Raw genomic sequence first — 19,533 nt, forward strand, 5'->3', positions numbered from 1 at the left:
GAATGAGGAATCCCTAAAAAGCAGAGGCAAATTTTCAAGACATACTGCAGCCCTCCACTAGCTCCTCTGCATTAACCCGCTTCCTTCAGAGCCCTTAGGTCTGGAAAATTAGCTCTCAAAATTTTCCCATCACATCTTATCCTTGGATCCCTTTATGTTCACCCATTCACCACTCCTTGGTGACACCTAGTGGTGTAATTTGGACCATAGCCCCAAGTCAGGTTTTCACAAGGTGACTAGACAAGGATGAAAATACCATGGCTATGTAAGAACAATCAAGTAGGCTCAGGATATGATCTCAAATACAATGATTTAAATAAATCAGACTCTGTTCACAACTTTCTTCATGCTGGTTTTCATAATCATCAGTATGAACAATACCAGCAGCAACAAAGTGATAACCAAAGAAAGCCTGCCCAAGTTCACTCAGTCACCAATGGGGCAAATTGAGACAGCCCGCATCCTCTTAAATACTATTTCACCTGATGCTCAAACTCTGTCCATTGTTTTTAATTAGTTATTGAAGACACTGGAAACCTAAAACCAAAAAAGCAATGTTTTCTTGCAGTTTTCCAGATGATTTATATAGCTCAGTGGTTCTCAACCCTGACTATACAGTGAAATCACCTGGAAATGTTTAAAACAAGGAGTGTCTGAATCTTACCCTCGGACTGAGTTAATTGGTCTGATATGGAGTCTAAGCATCAGGACTCTTATTTAAAGTCAGATTCATATACAAACACATACAGTGTGTAACTGTATGAAAACAGTGTGCCCCCTTGAAATCAACCCTTCCCTCATTCCCAGACAACTACTCATCTGTTCTCTGCCCTACACAGGTTTGCCTTTTCCAGAATGTTGTATAAACAATATATGTACCCTTTTGAGTCAGGCTTCTTTCACTTAGCTTAATGACTTTGAAATCTGTCCATTTCATTGCATTAACAGTAGTTCGGTATTTTTATTGCTGAGTGGTATTGGTATGGTTTGGTATTCTGGCTTATCCTGGTTTATCCATCCCCCTTAGTTGTTTTTTAAGTTTCTGGTGATTATAAATAAAGCCACTACAAACATTCACATTCAAGTTTCTGTAGGGTAAATATTGAGAAACAGGATCACTGCATAAGTGTATATTTAACTGTAAGAAACTGCCAAACTGTTTTTCAAAGTGGTGGTACTGTTTTGTATTCTCACCTGCAATGTTTAAGAGTTCCAGTTAGTCTGCATGCTCACCATTACTTGGTATTATTTTATTTTAGCAATTCTAACAGGTGTGTATCAGTCAATATTTTAAAATATTCTTTACTAAAACATAACACGAAAGTGCACAAATCATAAATGTACAACTAGATGAACAATCACCAAGTGAACATTTCAATGTAACTACCACAAGGTTTACAAAAAATCAACAAAGACACATTATCAGCATCCCAGACACTCCCCTGTGCTTCCTTCTAGTCACTGAGCCCTTCCCCCTCCATAAGGTGACTATTAGCCTGGTGTAACATCACACATTAGTTTTGCCTGGTTTTGAACATTAATAAAGAGTATCACGTAATATATATTCTTTGTATCTGCCTTTTTTCACTCAGTATTAGGTTTGTGAAATTTATCCATGTTATTAGATACAGTAGTAATTTATTCATAATCATTACAGTACAGTGCTTCATTATAAGCATAGTCTACAGTTTAGCCATTCTATAGTTGGTGGATATTTGGGTTGTTTCTCTAGGAGTAAATATATTGTCATGAGTATATATATGTGCAACTTTAATAAATAATGCTGAATAATATTCCAAAATAGTTAATAGTGCCAATTTACAATTCTATCAAAAGACTGCTTGCTCCATATCCTTGCTAATAACTGCACAGTTGATCTTAGCCCCTCTGATGAGTATGTGGTGGCATTCCATCATGGTTTTAATTTGTATTTCTCTGATCATTAATGAGGCTGAACAACTTTTCATGGATATTGAACATCTTTTGTGGAGTGCCTGGCTCTTGCCCACTTTTAAAACTGGTTTCTCTTTTTTCTTATTGATTTGGAGTTCTGTAGACAGGCATGCCTTGGGGATACTGTGGGTTTGTTTCCAAACCACTGCAATAACCCAAACACAGCAGTAAAGCAAGTCAAATGAATTTTTTGGCTTCCTAGTGCATATAAAAGTTATGTCTACACTACAGTCTATTAACTTTGCTATTGTATCATTTATTTTAAAAAATGTACATACCTTAATTTAAAAATATTTTGTTGCTAAAAAATGCTAACATCTGAGCTTTCAGTGAGTCATAATCACTGATCTCAAATCACTATAACAATACAGTATTAAAAGTTTTAAATAAGAATTACCACAATGGGACACAGAGACATCAAGTAATAACCAAATGCTATTGGAAAAATGGCACCAACAGATTTGCTCAATGCAGGGTTGCCACAAACCTTCAATTTGTAAAAAAAAACAAAACAGTATCTGCAAAGTGCTTTGCAAAGTTCAATGCTCAATAAACTAGGTATCCCTGTACACGCAAGTATAAGTCCTTCATCGGTTATGTGTAGCAATTATCTTCTAATCTGGGCTTGCCTTTCAATCTTTTAATGTGTCATTTGATGAAAGGAAGTTGTTAATTTTAATATGATACCCTCTGTAATTTTTTGAAGTACCCCAGGTGAAGGCAACAAGTAAGGGCAAAAACAGGTTGAGAACCACTGCTTTAGCTGCTAGAAGACCAGAAGCTGAACTATCCCAAGCAGCAAGGTTTGTTCACAGAACATAACTCACCAGAGACTTTTAAAGGTCAGAGCCCCAGAAAGACAAAGGCAGGAATCACCAGGCAGCCAGTGAAGAGCAAGATGATGAGAGAATCAGAAAAGCCCAAACAACATGCCTAAGCCTCTAGGATTGCAGAAGAACAAACCACCAAGGCTTTGAAACTGTGATTTTGAAACAACTGATTTTCTGAAAGAGCCTGGGTATCGTTACATAGGATGAATTATCTAAAGAGTTTCTCAACTGAAATCTAACACGACTACAATCGTCCTCCTATTTTGTGTGCAGTTGGCAATCCTTCAAGGTGGTTGTTTTTTTAAACCAAAATTGCATTTGTTGCAATTTTTATATCTGTACTTAAGCTTTCATTTTCTGGCTACTATATATGAGACCATTTTATGAGGAGAGAATGTAATTCTGAGTTTTGAATTATTAGAAATATCTACCTCTTGAAAAGACTTGGCAAATGACTTCAAATATGACTATAACAATAATACCCTGCACGTGAAATTCAAATCCTTCATCAGGAGAAGAGGGCTGCCAAGGCATTATGCCAAAAAGAAGCCACAAGGAAAAGTAGCAACTGTTAAGGGAAAAAAAGCAGGGGAGGGCTTTTACCTGAAAGAATAGTTGCTCCATCAAAACACTCCAGGCATAACTTCTCACAAAGACCAGAGTTACCTCACAGACTGATTCAAAGCTAAGAGAGACTTGGAAGAATCAGGAGCCTGCCTTTCCTTTATATTATCTGAGACCTGAGAAAGGAGTCTCACAGTAACAACAGCAGTAGGAGAAAGGGTACACAGCAAACACTGGAGAGGGGCCTGGGAGCATAGTCACGATCTATTGCTGGCACAGGCTGCCTAAGCGTCTGAGGCTGACATTTAAGGAACACTGAAATCAGTCTGGTGGCTTCCCAACTTCTCAAAATGTGCTATTCCACACTGTACACAATCAAGGAAAGCAGCAGCAGAAAGTACCAATCTATAATACTGCAACGTCATTTCTCAGATAGCCAACTCTGATGAGGAAACACCTTTTCTTAAGGTGGTTAGTATAAACTATTGCAAGAGCTTTAAATCCAGCTATGTCTTAAATATGCATAATTAATTTTTAAAATAATGCAGCCAGTACAGGTTTCCCCTGCCATTTGAAAGTAGAGCATTCCTATGAAATCTTTCATTAAGCTAAAATGGCATAAAGTGACGAAGCAATTACCATTAATTTATATGGGAAAATTTCTGGGTTCCCAGACCAGAAAATTTTGTGTGTTCCCAAAAAATAACCTCTCTTAGGCTTTTCTGGTACCTTAGAACACATCTTGCTAATGGATGCACAAAATACATCTAGATAAAGCACAGATGCTTGCAGAGCTCAAAGCTACAGCAGCTTGATGCTGCGCTGCTGAGTGTAGTTCCCAGGGAAGGAGCTCTGGTACCACTCGCCACTCAGGGTGTGCACGGTCTCTAAAATAGCTCACTGCAAAACAAATTCTGAATGCTATTTTCACTTTTCCTTGTTCTTCATTAAAAAAAAAAAAATCTTCTTCGAATTTCTTTTGGCTAGCAAAAACAGCCACTAATGTAAGTCTTTCAAAAAAATTTAGTGCAAAGCAAACTTCAAAAAGCAGGAGATACCTATACAGCAAATTGCTTGTGTTTTTTACTGGTATTCGACAACAGGACACAGTAGAGGGACTTATTTGAGGTTGAGCCCTGGCTCATTCACTCACTCAGTGTCATGCAGAAGGCCTAGGGCAAGTCAGTTTATCTCTCTGAGCCTCAGATTCATCTGTCTCCAGAAAGGGTTCAATCAGATCATCTCTAAGGTCTCCCTTTCAATATCAATTTCTATCCTGCTGGTAATGCCTTGCCAAGAGTACTGAACCAATTACTTAAGCATTTATACCTTCTTCAACACAGTGCCAACTCAATATAATCCTAGTGCAGGAAGGTACTTTCTTCAACAGCTTAAACCTAGCAGGTTTATGCATGCAAAACGAGGCTGCTGGGCAGGCCTGCAGGATACCTATGATATTGCGAGTTATAATAAAAAATATATATTTGGGATTCACCTGTTTCTAGCACAGAGCTTCTAAAGCCTTTGGAATTCCTCAAGTGATGAGACAGATAAAGGTGTCCTATATACTAATGAGGTGACTTTTGGAATCCTAGGTCACCTAAGGATGGGGGCTGGCTGCCAGAATCAACCCTGTGATTGGATGGTTGGAATTTTCAGTCCCATCCCTGAACCTCCTAGGACCAAAGAGAAGCTGGAACTTAAATTGAAACAATGGCCAATTAGTTAATCGATCATGCCTATGTAATAAAGCCTCCATAAAAACCAAAAGGGCTGGTTGGAGAGCTTCCAGGTTGCTGAAAACATGGAAGCACTGGGAAAACAGCCTGCCTAGACAGGGCATGGAAGCTTGGCACCCCTTCCCACATACCTTACCTTACACATCTCTCCCATCTTGATGTACATCTTGTAGCCCTTATATCCTTTATAATACACTTGTAAACGAAAGTAAATGTTTCCCTGAGTTCTGTGAGTCCCTTTAGCTAATTAACCAAATCCAAAAGGGGAGGAGTTCATGGGGAAATCTGATTTACAGCCAGCTGGTCAGAAGCATAGATGTTAACCTGAACTGGTGACTGGAGTCTGAAATGGAAGGTGGTCTTGTGGGACGGACTCCTTACCTATAGAATCGGATGCTATCAGAATTGAGTAGCACTGCAGAACACCTAGTGGGTGGTGTGGTGGTAAATACCCACTCTCTTCAGAATTGGTCTCAGAACCATTTTAATACTCTTCTCCTAACAGGTATCTTAAAAATCTTGCAACCAGAGTAGTGTAAAAGGGTGTCTAAAGATATTTCATACTTCCTAATCCTTAACTGTCTACATCAGGATTTCTCTGACTTCACAGTCCCTATTTCCACCATGTTCCTGGATACTTGTATATCTGTGCTTTAAGTACTTCGTAATTGCTGAGCTCTACACACTATTTCACCTTCCTTAGTATTCACAGTAGACCAGTGATTTTCAGCAGAAAAACTCATTATTTAAGGGAAATCTTCCTCAGAACACCAATACAGAAAACAGGTTAAGAAAGTAGAGAGTGTTTGCTCTGATTGAAAGGAGTGGGGAAGGGAAGGTGCTAAGTGCAGATAGCTCAGCTCCTCCCTCCTCTTTGTGCCCTGAACCACAGGTGTACTTCAGAATCTTCATCAGATTCCCAAGGTCTCTGGACCTTCCACTCAAAAAGGGCCAAATCCTCCAATAACTTAATCTAGTTTCTGGAACAGGACCTACTGCCCCAATCCAGGTGTTCCCTTCAAAGCAACTAACTTCAAGTCATTAGAAATTATTTTGGCATAATCTAATCTCTGGCAGCAAACAAAAGTGGTTGTGTCTGGGGAAGACAACTGGATGGAAAGGAGAAAAGACAGACTTTGAACCTTTTAATTTTGTATTGTGTATTACTTATGTAAAAAAAGGTAATTTAATAACAAACAAAAATTCAATTAAAGTCATTAGGTTTCTGTAGATTCCTATACCTTGTTGTCCATAATTGTCCACTGGCCCTCAGCATTCTGCTTCAAAACACAATGGTTTCGGGAAATCATCAGAGGGCAGGTTTTTGATGTCAGGTGATATGTGACACCAAATCCACGCCCCACAGTCACCTAGGGAGACAATAACAATGTAAGAGACATAATCAGCCACTGTGCTGAAAAGGGAGGTCCCTTTACAATCTTGTCAACCAGCACTATACACGTGTCCTAACTTAAGAAACCCAATTCCCATGAAAACCGAACAGCTATGGCTATTTCCTCCTCCAGCTGCCAAGGGAGCCACCAGGTGGAAAAATGCAAGAATCGTGATAAGAAGAGACAGGAGAATGGAGTTAATTGTAGAATGTCAGGGTTAGGACCCTGAAAAATCTACAGATGAGAGGAGTTTTTTATACACAGCCCCATCAACTAGTCTTAAACACTGCCAAAAACTACAGCCTCTATACAAGACCTCCAATTTTTAAAGGCTCTGACTTGGACGGCTGGAACTTTCAGTCCCACCCCTCACCCTCCTGGGATGGGAGAGAAGCTGGAAGTTAAATTGAAACAATGGTCAATGACTTAATCAATCATGCCTACATAATGAGGCCTCCATAAAAACCAAAAGGGATGGTCTATAAATTCCACCCATTTGCCCTGGCTCTGCTCTGGACACCGTCAAAAAATCTCCAATCCCCCTTTGACATGACAGCTAAAAACTATCTACCTAGCCTTCTCTTTTCTTTGCCCTATGTTTCCGCTTACTTCAACCTAACTTCCAAGGCCCAGATTTGAGTCTTTTTTCCCATCCTAATGGCTCTGTGAAGAGACTACTAGTTTATTTTTATTCATAGATGCCATATTAAGAAAAATAAACTTAATTTTTATTACCTAGTCTAATGTAAGTATCATTTTCCCAGTTCTAGATAATAGCACTGGAGCATTCAAATTGCATTAACTTTCACAGCAGATCTATCACACTGTCAATGTATCAGGCTTAGGAATGATTAAATTTCTTGGTCTAACCCTCCCCCAAAAATTGCTCTGCTAAGTCATGTCTCTTCTGTCCTATACTTGACTAGTTGGTAAATTTGCATTCAAGTGCAGGACCTTACATTGATTCCTCTTAAATTTCACCTTGTTACTTCAGCCTATCACATGAGCTTGTCAAGACCTTTCTGAATTTTTTATCTGCCATCAGACATACTCAATATCCCTTCCAGCTTTGAGTTACCCACCAAATTCATAGAATGCCTTCTATACCTTCATTTAAGACACAGATAAAAATAGATAAACAGGATGTAGCCAAAAGCAAAGATCTCAGAAAAGCCTAGTAAACATCCTCCCACACAATCTGGGTACACCTTTAACTAGTTGTAGTTCAATCAAGCCTCTACTTTCCATTTTATCCATAAGGACAGCATGAGAGGCTCCAGAAAAGGTTGCAAAGAAGCCCCAGTTTATACCTATCATACTTTCCTGATGGACCAATCTAGTTCATAATAATCCTATCATGGAAGGAAATGAAATTCTTCTGAGATCCAGATCTTAGAATACTCTGCTTACCTTATTGCACAAGCCACCTCTTTAATGACCTATAATGTAACCTTAGCTGAAAACCTTAAGCAAAATGGTATGTGGCTTTCTAAAAATTGTTCTCTTTGCTTTTGAAAATCTTGCAGAATCATGCCTGTCTCTTAAAGACACCATGACTTGCCTTGCCCCAATCTATTCCTCCCCCAAAACTCTCATCTCAATAACTGATACTACCATCTAACCAACTGCTTGGCCCCAAACCTAGAAGCCATCTTAGATTCTTCTCTGTCCTGCCTCCCTACATTCAAATCATCAGCAAATTCTATTGGCTATAATTCAAATATGTCCTAAATCTGTTTGCTTCTCTCTACCCCTATTGGCTACCACTTAAGTCCAAACAGCCTGACTTCCTCTGGTTAGGCTGTTTTTGCTTCTGTGCTAGCCCCCCTAAACTTCATTCTTCACCTAGCAGATTGAGTGGTAAACATTTTGAATCAAACCACTTCTCTTCTTTCCAAAATTCTCTAATGATCTAAACTTCCTTCCACAGCCTGTGAAGACCTGAAAGTCCTAACCCCCTCACCTCTTTAGTCTTATCTCATACCACAGTCAGAAACACTCAGAGCTACCCGAGGGTTTTTTTCCCTCTGCTTGGTACACTCTACTCATCGGTCAAGTGTCAGCTCCTCAGAGTCCTCCTTGCTGCCTACTCGCTCCCACATCCATTACATTCCTTCTTGTTAGTAGCATGCACTTGTCACAAGCCAAAATAATATGTTTTAGTTGTTTATTTTTGTTTCCCCCTAACCAATATATTTTGTAAGCAGGGACTTGACTTTATCTTTGTACCGCTGTATTTCTGTACCTGGCATAAGGCTTCGTAAATATTTGTGAAGAAATGGAAGAATAAAGAGATCTTCCTATGAATCCTCCCAGATTCTAGGATGGGTGTTTTTTAGGTCAGAAGTTGGAAAGTGGGTTACTACCACTGTAAATCATGCAGCAGCAGCCAGGAACTCTTACAGTTGGACTTCTTCCCCTTTAAAATGTTGTGGTGTCCACCTCCACCAAAACCAAGTCTGGTTTTTCAGTTGTTTGACAGTTTGCCAGAAATCCCATTAATTATAGAAGTTCCACTGAATCAAACTTATGCCCTTTAAAATTAGGATTTTTAAGGATTTATGTATCATCTACATCCTGTAAGAACTTAGGTAGCTTTATTTCTAATGAAGGAAGTATTCCGTATTTCATTTTAGTACTTGAGGGGAGATAGCTGGATTGCTGTTGTGAAAATACTACAGAAAAGGGAGATGAATGCCTTTTTCTGAAATTGCTTTGAATTCTCAATCCAGAAAAGGAAGCAACCACTCTCTTTCATCCTTCCCTTTGTCTGGTCCTAGAATTTACCTTGGTCACCATGGCTAAGGAGTCTGCAGTGAGCTTATCTGGATATCCCAGCATCATTTTTAACATAAAACTAATTTCCCATGGAAACTGAGGGCCAACAAACCACCAGCCCATATGGTGAAGGCTGATTCTACTCCACAGTTTTGCAAGCCTTTGAGCTTACTGACATTACTGGTCTACAAGATCATCTAGTCCTTACCCCACCTCCTCTGATGCTATCCCATGACTCCACTCCTGCTGTTTCCCAGATGATCAACAAATACTCTAGAACCACTCTTTCCCTTTTTCCAACCTCTTAGGGCAGAAAGCTTCATGAAAACCAAATATGAGAAAAGAAAAGGAAAAATGAAGGTACTATGGTTTTCCCAAAGCTCTAGCTACTTACAGGGCCTGGGAACTAGCTAATTTGCAATAAATCTCTAATTTGTTTTTCTACCAAGTGCTCTGGATTGGTTTATGCTTAAATACATGCATGTAGGCAGACAATTTACTACAGAACTCCCTTCATTGAAATGAGAGGAACCTTTTTTATTGCTTTACCTCAGACATCTGAGACTTTGAGGGAAACTGGGAAGGCAGGAAACTGACCTTACTCTGCTGTTATAACTAAATATTTAGCACACCTCCTAAAATCTTGTGCACACCAGCTTGTGCTACAGCTAGGAAACCTCTACAATAAGAAAGACTTCATCTTTTGCCTTGATGCAGACCTCTCTTCGTCCACACTGCAAGCTATGCTCCAACTACTTCTTAAGACCCGACCTTGCAGATGGCCAGACCTCATAGGCCTCTCCTCTACAGAGGCCTCCAAGGCAAGACAGTCTTGCCATTGTCTCCATTATTCTCTCTGGTATGTATAGGTCTCCCCCCATAGAGGTATCCCCACACAAATTAACCAGTAGTTTAAAATATGTGAGTAAGTACTTTATAGTCCTCTTGCTACAAGAGCTGAATTCTTTCTGCCCCCACCCCACCCCACCAGTGCTACCAACCTATTCAGAAGTAATGAATTAATTCAGAGCAATTAAATCAGAATTAAGTTAATACCTGACCACTAAGTACCTTACAGAGTTGTGCATGAGAGTGTGGTACATGTGCAGGGCTCAGATTAAGTAATGTATGTAAAAGTCCAAACTCTATATGAAATATAGTTACTATTACTCATATTATTATGAATATTATAATTTATGTATTATTCACATATTACTAGATTCTATTTTCATATGTTAATCTTCCCAAAGGTATACGCTTTTGGAAAAGGCCATGCAGGGAAAGGTCAATGCTCAAGCTAAAAGAAGGAATGCCCAGGGGAGGGCAGAGCCAAGATGGTGGTGTGAGTAGAGCAGAGGAAATCTCCTCCCAAAACTGTATATATTTTTGAAAATACAACAAATACAACTATTCCTAAAAGAGAGACCAGAAGATACAGGACAACAGCCAGGCAACATCTACACCTGCGAGAACCCAGAGCCTCCCGAAGCAGGTAAGATACAAGCCGCAGCCTGGCGGGACCTGAGCACCTCTCACCCCAGCTCCCAGCGGGATGAGAGGAGTCAGAGCGGGGAGGGAGAGGGAGCCCAGGACTGCTAAACACCCAGCCCTAGCCATCCGCACCAGAGCGCAGACACACAGTGCGTGGGGTGCTGGATACTAGGGAAACAGGACAGTAAAACCTGCGAGCAGGTCCCTGCAGCCAGCGCTTCGGGACAAAGAAAAGCGAGCGCTTTTTGAAAGACTTAAAGGGACAGGGACCCCACAGCTGGATGGAAGCGTCCCGGGACACTTAGCCCAGCAGCTGGGAATCCCGGGGAACTCTGGGCACCCAAACCCCCTGGGCGGCAGTACAGCTTGGAGGCCCCTCACGGAGATAAACAGCCTCCCACCCGTTTCCCCTCTGACACCACTCCACCATATTGGAGAAGCAGCCTGAGGCAGGCTCCGCCCACAGAAACAGCGGAGCTTAACCCCACAGTGGCCGGGCAAGAATCAGAGACCCCATCTGCGTGCAGCTGCCCAGCACAAGCCGCTAGAGGTCACCATTCTCTTCAGAGAGGAAGGCCACAAACCAGCAAGAAGGGACGTTCTCCCAGCCAACACATGCACCAGCTCCCCACAACTACCCCTATTGCCATGAAAAGGCAGAAGAATTTGATACAGACCAGACTAACCCAGACATTGTCCCCTGAGAAGGAATCTGGGGAGATAGACCTAACCAATCTCCCTGAAAAAGAATTCAAAATAAAGATCATAACCATGCTGATGGAGCTGCAGAGAAATATGCAAGAGCTAAGGGATGAAGTCCGGAGGGAGATTACAGAAATGAAACAATCTCTGGAAGGATTTATAAGCAGAATGGATAAGATGCAAGAGGCCATTGATAGAATAGAAACCACAGAACAGGAACGCATAGAAGCTGACGCAGAGAAAGATGAAATGATCTCCAGGAATGAAACAATATTAAGAGAACTGTGTGACCAATCTTAAAGGAACAATATTCACATTATAGGGGTACCAGAAGAAGAAGTGAGAGAAAAAGGGATAGAAAATGTCTTTGAAGAAATAATGGCTGAAAACTTCCCCAAACTGGGGGAGGAAATAATCGTTCAGACCACATAAGTACACAGAACTCCCAACAGAAGGAACCCAAGGAGGACAACACCAAGACACATAACAATTAAAATGGCAAAGATCAAGGACAAGGACAGTTTCAAAGGCAGCTAGAGAGAGGAAAAAGGTCACCAACAAAGGAAAACCCATCAGGCTATCATCAGATTTCTCAACAGAAACCTTACAGGCCACAAGAGAATGGCATGATATATTTAATGCAATGAAACAGAAGTGCCTTGAACCAAGAATACTGTATCCAGCACGATTATCATTTAAATATGAAGGAGGGATTAAACAATTCCCAGACAAGCAAAAGTTGAGGGAATTTCCCTCCCACAAACCACCTCTACAGGGTATTTTAGAGGGACTGCTCTAGATGGGAGCACTCCTAAGGCTAAACAGATGTCACCAGAGAAAATTAAATCACAGCAAAGAAAGCAGACCAACCAAATACTAACTAATGGCAAAAAATAAAATTAACTACCCACAAAAGCAGTTAAAGGAGACACAAAAGAGTACAGAATAAAACAACCAACATATAAAAAATGGAGGAGGAGGAATAAGAAGGGAGAGAAATAAAGAATCACCAGACAGTGTCTATAATAGCTCAACAAGCGAGTTAAGTTAGGCAGTAAGATACTAAAGAAGCTAACCTAGAACCTTTGGTAACCACGAACCTAAAGCCTGCAATGGCAATAAGTACATATCTTTCAATAATCACCCTAATGTAAATGGACTGAATGCACCAATCAAAAGACACAGAGTACTAGAATGGATAAAAAAGCAAGACCCATCTATATGCTGCTTACAAGAGACCCACCTCAAACCCAAAGACATGCACAGACTAAAAGTCAAGGGATGGAAAAAGATATTCCATGCAAACAACAGGGAGAAAAAGGCAGGTGTTGCAGTACTAGTATCAGACAAAACAGACTTCAAAACAAAGAAAGTAACAAGAAATAAAGAAGGACATTACATAATGATAAAGGGGTCAGTCCAACAAGAGGATATAACCATTCTAAATATATATGCACCCAACACAGGAGCACCAGCATGTGTGAAACAAATACTAACAGAACTAAAGGAGGAAATAGAATGCAATGCAGTCATTTTAGGAGACTTCATTTTAGGAGACTTCAACACACCACTCACTCCAAAGGATAGATCCACCAGACAGAAAATAAGTAAGGACACAGAGGCACTGAACAACATACTAGAACAGATGGACCTGACAGACATCTACAGAACTCTACACCCAAAAGCAACAGGATACACATTCTTCTCAAGTGCACATGGAACATTCTCCAGAATAGACCAAATACGAGGCCACAAAAAGAGCCGCAGTAAATTCCAAAAGACTGAAATTCTACCAACCAACTTTTCAGACCACAAAGGAATAAAACTAGAACTAAATTGTACGAAGAAAGCAAAAAGGCCCACATACACATGGAGGCTTAACAACATGCTCCTAAAAAATCACCAGATCAACGACCAAATTAAAATAGAGATCAAGCAATATATGGAAACAAATGACAACAACAACACAAAGCCCCAACTTCTGTGGGATGCAGAAAAAGCAGTCTTAAGAGAAAGTATATAGCAACCCAGGCCTGTTTAAAGAAGGAAGAACAATCCCAAATGAATAGTCTAACGTCATAATTATCAAAATGGGAAAAAGAAGAACAAATGAGGCCTAAAGTCAGCAGAAGGAGAGACATAATAAAGATCAGAGAACAAATCAGTAAAATTGAGAAGAATATAACAATAGAAAAAAATCAATGAAACCAAGAGCTTGTTCTTTGAGAAAATAAACAAAATAGATCAGCCTCTAGCCAGACTTATTAAGAGAAAAAGAATCAACACACATCAACAGAATCAGAAACGAGAATGGAAAGATCACAACAGACCGCATAGAAATACAAAGAATTATTAGAGAATACTATGAAAACCTATATGTTAACAAGCTGGAAAACCTAGAAGAAATGGGCTTCTTAGAAAAATACAACCTTCCAAGACTGACCAAGGAAGAAACACAAAATCTAAACAAATCAATTACCAGCAAAGATATTGAAGCGGTAATCAAAAAACTACCTAGGAACAAAACCCCTGGGCCAAATGGATTTACCTTGGAATTTTGTCAGACATACAGAGAAGACATAATACCCATTCTCCTTAAAGTTTTCCAAAAAATAGAAGAGGAGGGAATACTCCCAAACCCATTCTATGAAGCCAACATCACCCTAATACCAAAACCAGGCAAAGACCCCACCAAAAAAGAAAATTACAGACCAATATCCCTGATGAACGTAGATGCAAAAATACTCAACAAAATATTAGCAAACCGAATTCAAAAGTACATCAAAAGGATCATACACCATGACCAAGTGGGATTCATCCTAGGGATGCAAGGATGGTACATTCGAAAATCCATGAACATCATTCACCACATCAACAAAAAGAAAGACAAAAACCACATGATCATCTCCATAGATGCTGAAAAAGCATTCGACAAAATTCAACATCCATTCATGATAAAAACTCTCAGCAAAATGGGTATAGAGGGCAACCACCTCATCATAATAAAGGCCATATATGATAAACCCACAGATAACATCATACTGAACAGCGAGAGGCTGAAAGCTTTTCCTCTGAGATCGGGAACAAGACAGGGATGCCCACTCTCTCCACTGCTATTTAACATAGTACTGGAGATCCTAGCCACAGCAATTAGACAAAACAAAGAAATACAAGGTATCCAGATTGGTAAAGAAGAAGTTAAACTGTCACTATTTGCAGATGACATGATATTGTACATAAAAAACTCTAAAGACTCTAATCCAAAACTACTAGAACTGATATCGGAATACAGCAAAGTTGCAGGATACAAAATTAACACACAAAAATCTGTGGCTTTCCTATACACTAACAATTAACCAATAGAAAGAGGAATCAGGAAAACAATTCCATTCACAATTGCATCGAAAAGAATAAAATACCTAGGAATAAACCTAACCAAAGAAGTGAAAGACCTATACCCTGAAAACTATAACACACTCTTAGAAATTGAAAAGGACACTAACAAATGGAAACTCATCCCATGCTCTTGGCTAGGAAGAATTAATACTGTCAAAATGGCCATCCCGCCCAAAGCAATATACAGATTTGATGCAATCCCTATCAAATTACCGACAACATTCTTCAATGAACTGGAACAAATAGTTCAAAAATTCATATGGAAACACCAAAGACCCTGAATAGCCAAAGCAATCCTGAGAAGGAAGAATAAAGTGGCGGGGGGGGGGGAATCTCACTCCCCAGCTTGAAGCTCTACTACAGAGCCACAGTAGTCAAGACAATTTGGTACTGGCACAAGAACAGAGCCACAGACCAGTGGAACAGATTAGAGACTCCAGACATTAACCCAAACATATACGGTCAATTAATATTCGATAAAGGAGCCATGAACATACAATGGGGAAATGACAGTCTCCTCAACAGATGGTGCTGGCAAAACTGGACAGCTACATGTAGGAGAATGAAACTGGACCATTGTCTAACCCCATACACAAAAGTAAATTCAAAATGGATCAAAGACTTGAATGTAAGTCATGAAACCATAAAACTCTTAGAAAAAAACATAGGTAAAAATCTCTTGGACATAAACATTAGCGACTTCTTCATGAACATATCTCCCCAGGCAAGGAAAACAAAAGCAGAAATGAACAAGTGGGACCATATCAAGCTGAAAAGCTTCTGTACAGCAAAGGATACCATCAATAGAACAAAAAAGTACCCTACAGTATGGGAGAATATATTCATAAATGACAGATCCGATAAAGGCTTGACATCCAAAATATATAAAGAGCTCATGCCCCTCAACAAACAAAAAACAAATAATCCAATTAAAAAATGGGCAGAGGAGCTGAACAGACAGTTCTCCAAAGAAGAAATTCAATGGCCAACAGACACATGAAAAGATGCTCCACATTGCTTGTCATCAGAGAAATGCAAATTAAAACCACAATGATATATCACCTCACACTGGTAAGGATCGCTACCATCCAAAAGACAAACAACAACAAATGTTGGCAAGGGTGTGGAGAAAGGGGAACCCTCCTACACTGCTGGTGGGAATGTAAATTAGTTCAACCATTGTGGAAAGCAGTATGAGGTTCCTCAAAAAGCTCAAAATAGACTTACCATTTGACCCATGAATTCCATTTCCAGGAATTTACCCTAAGAATGCAGCACTCCAGTTTGAAAAAGACAGATGCACCCCATGTTTATCACAGCACTATTTACAATAGCCAAGAAATGGAAGCAACCTAAGTGTCCATCAGTAGATGAATGGATAAAGATGTGGTACATATACACAATGGAATATTATTCATCCATAAGAAGAAAACAAATCCTACCATTTGCAACAAGATGGATGGAGCTAGAGGGTATTATGCTCAGTGAAATAAGCCAAGCAGAGAATGACAAATACCAAATGATTTCACTCATCTGTGGAGTATAAGAACAAAAGAAAAAGTGAAGGAACAAAACAGCAACAGAATCACAGAACCTAAGAATGGACTAACAGTTACCAAAGGGAAGACTGGGGAGAATGGGAGGGTAGGGAGGGATAAGGGCAGGGAAGAAGAAAGGGGGTATTATGATTAGCATGTATAATGTGGGGGTGGGGGAAAGGGGAGGGCTGTGCAACACAGAGAAGACCAGTAATGATTCTACATCTTACTATGCTGATGGACAGTGACTGTAATGGGGTTTGTGGGGGGGACTTGCGGTAGGGGAGAGCCTAGTAAAAATAATGTTATTCATGTAATTGTAAATTAATGGTAACAAAATATAAATAAATAAATAAATAAATAAATAAAAATGGGCAGAGAAGCTGAACAGACAGTTCTCCAAAGAAGAAATTCAGATGGCCAACAGACACATGAAAAGATGCTCCACATCGCTAGTCATCAGAGAAACGCAAATTAAAAGCACAATGAGATACCACCTCACACCAGTAAGGATCACCTCCATCCAAAAGACAAACAACAACAAATGCTGGTGAGGTTGTGGAGAAAGGGGAACCCTCCTACACTGCTGGTGGGAATGTAAACTAGTTCAACCATTGTGGAAAGCAGTATGGAGGTTCCTCAAAAAGCTCAAAATAGAAATACCATTTGACCCAGGAATTCCGCTCCTAGGAATTTACCCTAAGAATGCAGCAGCCCAGTTTGAAAAAGACAGATGCACCCCTATGTTTATCACTGCACTATTTATAATAACCAAGAAATGGAAGCAACCTAAGTGTCCATCAGTAGATCAATGAATAAAGAAGATGTGGTACATATACACAATGGAATATTACTCAGCCATAAGGAAAAAACAGATCCTACCATTTGCAACAACATGGATGGAACTAGAGGGTATTATGCTCAGTGAAATAAGCCAGGCGGAGAAAGACAAGTACCAAATGATTTCACTCATATGTGGAGTATAAGAACAAAGAAAAACTGAAGGGACAAAACAGCAGCACAATCACAGAACCCAAGAATGGACTAATAGTTACCAAAGGGAAAGGGACTGGGAGGATGGGTGGGAAGGGAGGGATAAGGGTGGGGAAAAAGAAAGGGGGCATTACGATTAGCATGTATAGTGGGGGGGGCGGCGCATGGGGAGGGCTGTGCAACACAGAGAAGACAAGTACTGATTTTATAGCATCTTACTACGCTGATGGACAGTGACTGTGAAGGGGTATATGGGGGGGACCTGGTGATGGGGGGAGCCTAGTAAACATAATGTTCTTCATGTAATTGTAGATTAATGATAACAAAAAAAAAACACTCAAAAAAAAGAGAATGAATGTCTAATGTGGATTTCTAGTCAGTAATATGGGGATAGTTGAGAGATTTTGGGGCTGAGGTGTCTTTTTGTTGTTCTTCAAATCACAGCATACAAGTAACCCTTTAAAGCACCCTAATGTAGCAACATTTACGCCTGGACCTGACTCTCTGTCCAACCAGTACTCTAGGATAGTAGTAAACAACCCATATTCTTGGCACTTGATCATACAGCTTGCATGGATGTTCTCAGATCACTTCACTGTATTAAATCACTTTTCCCCATTCAAGTGAGTAAATTCTTTGAGGGCAAAAGTCATTATTATTCGTCCCAATAAATACTTAGGCGGCCTTGAAACTATATAGCTTATAGGAAAAATCTAAACATACATAAGTCAAAAGATTTATCTTTCATACAAATTATTTCCAAAAACCAAATGGTTTCCAGCGACCACAGATGGTGGTCACTGAACCAGCTCTCCTGCCCAAGCTGACCGCACTCTCTGTCCCCTTTTCTCTATCATTCTCTCTAGAACCACCACTGCAGTCCAAGCAGCCCTCAAATGGAACTGTGCCTCATCTTCCCAATTAAAAATTTTTTCTTAAATTTTGCATTTATGACCTCATTAGAAAACATAAGTAGCCTCTGAAGAGGAAAACTCGCATTTCTTAATCTCTACCCCCAGCCCACCTCAGGGGCTGCCACTAGGCAGTGCGGAGACTCCCAAGATAAATGGGGCCCATTCAAAAGCGTCCATTTCCCTCAATAATTAGAAAGGAAGACATTTTTAAAGTTTGAGTATTTTAAGGAACATGACCCAAAACTCGCAATCATTTTCAATATAAACTCTATCTCGGCAGCGCTGCCGGCTCCTGCACCTCAAACAGGGCGGTCGGTGACTCGGTGCAAGTCCGGGCGGCTCTGCCGCGCGTGCCGGGCACCGCAGGGCTCCCGGCGACCAAAATTGGGGCCGTCCCAGCCCGCTCCCCAACCTAGTCGCCTCGAAACCCCAGCTGGTTCTCACAGCCTCTAGGCCCCTCTACCCGGCTCCTTCCCTCAACCCGGACTCCCGCCCAGCCCCCCGCAGGCCCGGGCCGCTCCCAAAGGGCCCCCTTTTCTCCCACCAGTCCCTGCCTGCACCCCAGACCGCCCAACCGTCGCGCCGGAATCCCCTTCCCTCTCTTCTCCCCGGACCCACCCTGCGCACCCCTCTCGGCCTCTGCGCTCCCGGGCACCCCTTCCGCCGCAGAGGCGGCCCCTACACCCAACCCCTCGCCTCCAGGGCAGCCCTGCCCCTCACCTCGTTTCCATCCGCCAACAGCAGCCACTCGGCGTCCATCCCCACCCGCCGCAAGCACCAGCTCCGGCCACCGGCGCCGTCTCTCGGCGCCCAGGAGCCGGGCTCCCCCATAGCCCGCTCTGCTCTGGGTCGCAGTTAGCACAGAGCGAGACCCCGACCTGGGTTTACACAGGCCCTCCGTTTCCTTGCCGCCGCCGTACCTAAACAACAGACAGAAGCAATCGCTACGCGTTCGGAATCGATGCGAACCAGCGCTTCGGCTCCGCGCCCAGCCCGGCCCCGGCTGCAAGCCGGAACTACTGCGCCTGCGCCAGAGGAAGGCCGCGGTCGAGGCCGCGCCGGAGTCTGCTATCCCGGACCGGGTAGGCAGAGGTTGGTCGGAGGCTCCGGAGTCCTCGCGTCACACCCTCTCCCCTTCTCTAGAACCATGCCCCAGCCCTCGCCGCCCCAAACTAGGGCATCTTCTCAAAGTCCCTTTTTTTTTTTTTTTCTAATTTTGCCTCTTGATGAGACCCATGTTG

The 19,533-nt window shown here is 41.3% G+C and overlaps 1 protein-coding gene across 2 annotated transcripts in view; it reads right to left on the reverse strand.

Annotated features, from left to right (window-relative positions):
- Positions 1-19,317, reverse strand: part of RNF8 (ring finger protein 8) — a 47,466-nt gene extending 28,149 nt beyond the window's left edge. The window contains exons 1-2 of one of the 2 annotated variants that reach the window (XM_037004484.2): positions 19,013-19,298; positions 6,328-6,456 (exon numbers count right to left, since the gene is read on the reverse strand). In XM_037004484.2, coding sequence (XP_036860379.1) covers positions 6,328-6,456; positions 19,013-19,123 — 240 coding nt within the window. In that variant the 5' untranslated portion in view covers positions 19,124-19,298. Of the gene's footprint in view, positions 1-6,327; positions 6,457-19,012 lie in introns of both variants that reach the window. The other variant, XM_073224106.1, reaches the window with a different exon arrangement.
- Between the last annotated feature and the right edge of the window lie 216 nt (positions 19,318-19,533).

Source organism: Manis javanica, chromosome 16 (assembly GCF_040802235.1).
Source record: "Manis javanica isolate MJ-LG chromosome 16, MJ_LKY, whole genome shotgun sequence".
Taxonomy (NCBI): domain Eukaryota; kingdom Metazoa; phylum Chordata; class Mammalia; order Pholidota; family Manidae; genus Manis; species Manis javanica.